The 7,897-nt window shown below is 29.8% G+C and overlaps 1 protein-coding gene across 1 annotated transcript; it reads left to right on the forward strand.

The window, feature by feature from the left end:
* Positions 1-3,166: 3,166 nt before the first annotated feature.
* LOC117929573 (UDP-glycosyltransferase 89A2-like) lies at positions 3,167-4,925 on the forward strand. The gene has a single exon (XM_034849889.1). It carries the CDS (start codon positions 3,213-3,215, stop codon positions 4,668-4,670), a length of 1,458 nt encoding a protein of 485 aa, XP_034705780.1. The 5' UTR covers positions 3,167-3,212; the 3' UTR covers positions 4,671-4,925.
* Positions 4,926-7,897: the final 2,972 nt, after the last annotated feature.

The following is a 7,897-nucleotide window of genomic DNA, read 5'->3' on the forward strand; positions in this document are numbered from 1 at the left end:
ATTCGTTTTAGAAAGAATTGTATTTTTCACCCACTTGTCCTTGATAATTAATAAAAGTCCTTCAAACACCCATAATTGATTATAAGGATATAAGGTAGGAATAAACAAAAATACCCCTTTGACTTACACTTATCATTTTTGTCTTTATACCACTACTCTTTATATGCCACTTTCATAACATCCTTCCTTATTTAATCATTTTTTTTTATTTTTCATTATTTGTAAAACTCTTTTAAAAATAATTAAAAAAATCAGCCTTATTTTCTATTTTTAAATTATAAATAAACAAAAATTATATTAATGATTCAAAAACTATTTTGAAAAATAATTTCAAAAAAATATTAATTTAAATGAATAAAAATTATCTTTTACATTTTAGAAGTAAATAATTTAATAATTAAGACACTATTTAAAATAAATATATTTTCTATTTTTTTTCTTTTATACTAAAAATTATTTTAAAGTTTATTTTTTTTTTACTATTATAAAATAAAAAATTTAAACTTTTCTTTAATCTTCTTCCTTCCTTATTTTAATAATTTTTTGAACATAGACTTTTGGTAATAAGTTATATGAAATGTTGCAAATTTTTTATTAAGGAATTTTTTTTTAATGGTTTGAATTAATTGAATATTTATTGAAATAAGAAAAAGAAAAAGAGAGAAAGAAGATGGGTGGAGAGTTTTTATTTTAAATATCCAAGTAAAATGTTTTCGTATTTAGAAATAGATTAGATCAATACATAGTACAGTAAAGATTGAATTTTTCTCATATAAAAGGGTTTAATGGTATATTTACTCATTTTAAATGAAAACAAGTAGGTAAAAATTATATAGATTATGTTTGAGTTTGGTTTTAAAATATTTTTCTAGTTTTTATTTTTTTATTTTTAAAAATAATTTTTATTTTCTATATTGTTTCTTCTTGTACCATTGTACAAGGGTATTCACTAATTGTATAAGGGAAATGTACTATGTGTATAAGGAATGTAAAATATTAATATTTGTAAAATATTTCAATCAATTCTAAACCATTCATTTATTTTCCTTGTCACCCATAGATTGCATACCCATGTCATGCACATTATTTAACTACCACAAAAATTTTGATACTTTTTCCAGTAATGATGTTTGAGAAAAAAAAATTAACCCTAATTCATCCACCATTTTCTCAACTAAACCATTAGAAATATAGTTAATACACGTACATGGACACATTACTTAGGAGGGATATATTTCGCCATTGTACAATGTTATTACACTAACTATACAAGGAAAATTTACTAAGTGTACAAGGGTGTACAAGGCTACCATTTGTGAAAGATTTTAATCGATTTTGAATCGTTTCTTCATTTTCATTGTCACCCACAGATTGCATACCCAAGTCATGCACTTTATTTAACTTTCACATGAAAATTATGATCCTTTCCTTAGTAATAATGTTTGGAGGGAATTTTTTAACCTTAATTCATCCAATTTTTTTCGAGCCAAACCTTTAGAAATATGGTTAACATACCTATGTGGACACATAACTTAAAAGGGATATATTGCGTCATTGTACAATAGTGTTATACTAAGTGTACAAGGAAAATATATAAAGTGTACAAGGGAAATGTACTAAGTGTACAAGGATGTACAAGGCTACCATTTGTAAAGGATTTTAATCAATTTTGAATCGCTTCTTTATTTTCTTTGTCACCTATGGATTGTATATAAAATTTGTACTACTATACGAGGGTGTTACACTCAATGTACAAGGCAAATGTACTAACCATATAAGGGGTCTACCTTTAATGTAAGATTTCAATCAATTTTGAACCATTTTTTTTCTTGTCTCCTAAGGATTAGACACTTTTCCCATACAGATTCCTTCACCTAAAATTTGTTTCAATTTGAATTTTAAATTTCACCATTCAAAATTTGTAATTGCATATTTCGTTTGAGTCGTTTTGACAATATTTTTTCTTAGTACATTTACATCTAATATAAAGGAAAATTAACCACAATATTTAGGTACTACCTTTGTTGTGAAATCAAATTAATATAAATGGATAACACATTAGTGTCATTGTTTAAAATGACTTAAGACAATATGAACAACATAATATAATAACTGTTTAGGAAAAATTATCAATATTTTTTACCAACTATGTCATTTAGATGTTCCCTACCAAAATTAAAACATAGGAAATAAAATTAAAATTAATCATATTTAAAGTGTTTATTACAAATAAACCGAATGAAATATATATTTTTACCATTTTACCTTTATAAACATAATGTTAGTAGAGATTAAAAAAATCATATTTAAATAGAATTAAAAATGATAAAAATTTATCTTTGTAACATTTGTAATGTTTTAAAAAAAATCATTAATTTAATTTATTCAGTTAATTTAAAATATTTTTTTTGTTGTTGTAATTATAGTTTTGAAGATTTTATTATTTTTATATTATTAATTTTAATTTATTTTCTTTGATTGTTTATCTTAAATTTCATCTAAACTTATTTTTTCCTCACATTTTCATGTTTTCTATTATATCTCTATTTAAGGTGATTTCCCTCTTATTTGTACTCCATTATATTCTCTTTTTTATTTTAATGTGTTTTTATACCTCTTTGCATAACAAAATATTTTTTCATTTTTCATCAACAAAACTTTATACAAAAGATATCATGTATAAGGAAAAAAAATTATGATATAATTACATGAACATCTCTTAATATGATTGATACATTTGCTTGATTTGATGATATCGTGTTTTAATAATTTAAATCATATCAAGTTCACATATATTTAAGATTTAAAAGGGTATTTTAATATTTTTCAAATTATTAAATTATAATATATTATTCAATTTAAAATTAAGTATCACCCTTAGTTAGAAAATGGTCATATTACAAAATAATATATTATGACAATGTCAATGTATTGTTCATAAAATATAAAAAATATTCAAATAATACAATGTCAATTTTCAAGTCTGGGTTTAAGGCACAATTTTCTATACTTATAATACTTTTACCATACCAAAATCACTCTTGAATTATTATTAAAATCTCTTCTTTTTTTTTATTATTTTTTAAGCGAGTTCCTGGAACACGTTTCCCAACACGTCTCTTGCTCATGCGATATAACTTGAACAGTAGTAAAAAGAGGTGTAGCCCGCCACCGACCACCATCACCATCACCACCCACCACCACTGGAATAAATGCGAGGACAGGGTAAGGCAACCGGTGGAATTCATACCTCCAAAGTCATGTCAGGTTCTGCACAAACACCCATTCACATTCTGGTGTTTCCATACGCTGCACAAGGCCACATGCTTCCGCTTCTAGATCTAGCCCATCAGTTGCTTCTCACTTACCCCAACCTAACCCTCACTCTGGTCGTCACTCCCAAGAACCTACCCTTCCTCAACCCTCTCCTCTCCGCCCACCCCACTTGTGTCAAAACCCTTGTCCTAGAATTTCCTCACCACCCCTCCCTCCCACCGGGGGTTGAGAACGTCAAGGACATTGGCAACCATGGCAACGTTCCCATCATCAACGCTCTCGCCAAGCTTCACAACCCTATTTTCCACTGGTTCAACTCCCATGCTTCACCTCCTGTTGCCATTATATCTGACTTCTTCCTCGGCTGGACCCACCACCTTGCCCACCAACTCCGTATCCCCAGAATCACCTTCTACTCCTCCGGCGCTTTTCTCTCATCTGTCAGTGACCACCTATGGCTTAACGCCGACACCGCCCTCTCTTTGCCCGTGGTTTCCTTTCCTCAACTTCCGAATACGCCGTCCTTCAGAGCCGAGCATTTGCCTTCTATCTACCGGTTCTACAGAGGATCCGATCCCGATTGGGCGTTCGTGAGGGATTGTATGACCGCTAATACCTTGAGTTGGGGGCGCGTGTTTAACACGTTTGATGCGTTGGAGGGCGAGTATTTAGACCATTTGAGGACCCAAATGGGTCACCACCGGGTCTGGGGTGTCGGACCGCTTAATTTGCCAAGCGGATCTGGATCCATGGATCGTGGAAACCCGAGTCTGGAGTCGGCTGCTTTCGATGCTGTGATGGGTTGGCTGGATGGTTGTCCTGATGGCTCGGTTGTGTACGTCTGCTTTGGGAGTCAAAAGCTGCTGAAACCCAACCAAGTAGAGGCTCTAGCATCTGGGCTGGAAGGGAGCGGCGGCCGATTCATATGGGTGATGAGAGCGGGTAGTTCGCCGCCAGATGGGTTTGAGGAGCGAGTAGGCGAGAGGGGAAAGGTAATAAAGGGATGGGCCCCGCAGGTGTCGATACTGAGTCACAGAGCGGTGGGTGGGTTCCTGAGTCACTGCGGATGGAACTCGCTCATAGAAGGGGTGGTGTGTGGTGCCATGATTCTGGGGTGGCCCATGGAGGCCGATCAGTACGTGAACGCGATGCGCTTGGTGGACAACTTGGGAGCTGCGGTGCGAGTGTGCGAGGGCAGCGAAGCCGTGCCTGACTCGGCTGAGTTGGGTAGGAAAATTGCTGAGGCCATGAGTGAGGACTCTCCCCAAAAGAGGAGGGCCAAGGAGTTGAGAGACAAGGCTTTGGGTGCAGTGCTACCCGGTGGCACCTCTTCAAGGGATTTGGATGCACTAGTCCAAGAGCTGGTCCAACTCACACTCAAGCAACAAGTTTAACATTACTCATCGTAAGGTAAGTCCTTCTCATTCATGCATCGATTTAATTCTAGGTCGCATATTCTTCCTTTAAGGGTCAAATTGTCCTGCCCGCACCACAATATCGCGGGTGGTGTCAAGGCCACTACCATTGAAATATTGGATTCTAAAGTACATTGGTATGTACTCCCTATTTGGTTATTGATGATATTTTTACTTAAAAATTTGTTGTATTACATTTTCATCATAATAATAAGCATATGTATAATAAATCAATCATAATTGTAGTAGGACTTTAATTCCTATTAGACTAAAAATTTTAATTAATATAAGAAACCTAAATAAATAACAATTCTTTGTTATAAAATATAAGAATTTATTGGATTATAGAACTTGTGGATAATTATATATATATATATATATATATATATATATATATATATATATATATATATATATTTTTGTAAACTCCCTATAAAACAGAGATACATTTCTCTTTTTACATTTTATTATACTTTTCTTTGAATATCTTTGTTTATTCTCTTGTATTTTCTTCTTCTTATTCTTTTATTTTATAACACGTTATCAACACGAATACTCTCTACAAAAAAAATGAAAAAATTTAATTTTTCAAAACTAATTCTCTTTTATTTTTTTAAAATTAATTTGAAACTATATATTAAAAATGCAATTTTTATAAAAATTAGAAACAACCCCCTCTCTCCTCTCTTGTTTTCCTTCATCTTCATCTTCTTTCCCCCTTCTACTTCTCTTCCTTTGTCTTTTTATTTTTTCCTTTCCTCCCTTCTTCTCTCCCATACCACATACCCACGCCATCGCCACATGCACAAAACCATGCCCAACCACCTTTTTTTTTGTCTTTATTTCTCTCTATCTCTCTACCTCCCATATACTCTCTTCTTCTTACCTACTACAACCACAACCCTTCCCTCTCTTTCTCTCTCACCCAAACCCCCCTCTCTCTCTTCATCTCTCACCTTTCTCCCCCATAGCCACTATGCTGCTGTTGTTACCTTTCCCTTACAGCCAGCAAATCCGCCATGGCTATTTCTTCCCCATGTGCAACTCTTTGAGAAGCATAGGTAAAATTCATTTGGATTTCTGTAGTGGGTCTTTGAATCGTGGGCCTTTTCTTGTGGGCTTTGGTTTGATTTCATTATTTTGGGCTCAGGTTTCTTTTTATTTCCATATATTTTACTTAGGCTTGCTTGCATATTTCTGATTTAGACCTTCAAATTTGATATTAGTTTGAGCTTGAATTGTTGATTGGGCCTAATTAAATTCATTTAGCATTTGACTGGGCTTGGATGGGATATTTTGTTGGCCTAATTGAATTTATGTGATTTTATTTTCATTTTTAATAAATTATTGTTTTTTTTTATAAAAAAATAAATCTAATTTTTCTTTTAGAATCTGAAAATCATCTTTTTATTAATAAGTTTAAGACCTTTTTCCTAATAAGTAAATTGAAACTATTTCTATAAAATAGAAGTATTTTTATCAAATAAACTAAAGTCTTTTTATTTTTACAAATTCCAGAACCCCTTCCTTAAAAGCTGTCTTTTATTTATTTATTTTTATTATTATCATTATGATATATGTGGAATCTTTATTTTTCAAAAAATAACAAATCAATTTCTTTCTTTCTTTATTTCTTTCCTTCTTTTTTTAAAAAAGAAACTAGAATCAACCCTTTTCTTTCTTTCTTTCTTTTACAAACTAAAATTACAAAAATATTTTTTAAATAAAAAAGATTGAAATATTCTTTGTAAATAATTGTAATTGGATTAGAATTCTTTTGTAAATTAAATTGTAAAAGATTTTTTTTTTAATAAAAGTTAAATAAAATTTCATTTTAGATAAACTTGAAAAAAAATATATATATTTTTTTTTTATAAAAAAAGACAAATTTCCTTTTTTTTTTTCCAAAAAAAAATAATTCTACCTTGTAAAAGAACATTTTTACAAGTTTACTCAAAATACAAATTTGGTCAAATTTTATTTTTAAAAAATCTTTTTAAAATCTTACTTTAGAAAAATAATTTTAACTTTAAAAAAAATTACAAGTTTATCTAAAAAAGAATTTTATTTAACTTTTTTTTTTTTAATAAACTTGGCTAAATATATATTTTTTAATGTTTTTTTTTCAAAATAAAGTCGAAACCTTTAAAGACAAAAGCAATAAATTTGAAATCTCTTTTTATAGAATCAAAGATATTTTTTATTTAACTCCTAATAAAATTGAAAAACTTTTTTTTTTATAAATATTTTTTAATAAAATAAAATGATAAATCATTTTTAGTAAATAAAAAAAGGATTGAAGCATTTTTGTAAAAAGTCATTTACCTATTAAAAATAATTTTTATAATAAAATTGAATTAGATTTTAATACCTTTGTAAATAAAATTGTAAAAATTCATTTTTTTTGTTAATAAAGGTAAATAAAAATCATTTTCTTATAAATGAAATCAAATTCATTGTTTCAATAAAGTTGTTTTTAATAAATTCTTTTAACATCAATCATTGTAAATAACTTTTTTGAAAATAAAATTTGAATATAAATAAAATTGAATCAAATCCCTTGTTAAAAATAAATTGGATTTTTTTTTTTACAAATAAACAAATTGAAATAATTAATTTGAAATTCTTTTTAATGTGCTTAAACCTTTTTGAAATTTATTGAAAATATGTTTAATGATTGAAATAATTAAACTTTTCTTCCAATTAGTTTAATAAATTAATTTACACATTTCCCTTTTTATTATTTTGTATATTTTTACAATCTGATTTTCATCTTGACTTGTGTATATTTACTTATATCATTTTTGTTAGAAAAATTAAGCTAATCCAACCTATGGTAATCACCCTAGAATTTAAACTATGTGAATGTAAGAGACAAATATATGCAAGTATATAATAAAACAATATAAAGACAATTGCATATAAAGAAAAAGAGTGGGGAAGAGAGAATGCAAACACAAGATTTTATAGTGGTTCAATGCAACCCGACCTACATCCACTCTCCGCTAGCTTTAATCCCAAGCTTGAGGTTCCACTAATTCAAGGCTTTCAAACCAAGCCTTCAAGCAATACAATTGGATTATGGTTCCAATCCACCCTCTTGGACTTTTGGCTCCAAGCACCCTTTACAATCCTCAAGAGATAACCCCACTCTTGAACAACCTCTCAAGTGATACCCCACACTTGAGAATCTTCCTCTCAAAGAT

Source organism: Vitis riparia, chromosome 14, assembly GCF_004353265.1.
Source record: "Vitis riparia cultivar Riparia Gloire de Montpellier isolate 1030 chromosome 14, EGFV_Vit.rip_1.0, whole genome shotgun sequence".
NCBI lineage: Eukaryota > Viridiplantae > Streptophyta > Magnoliopsida > Vitales > Vitaceae > Vitis > Vitis riparia.

What these genes read in the sequence shown, in the direction of transcription:
- LOC117929573 (XM_034849889.1), top strand. Translation starts at nt 3,213, where the DNA reads ATGCGAGGACAGGGTAAGGCAACCGGTGGAATTCATACCTCCAAAGTC.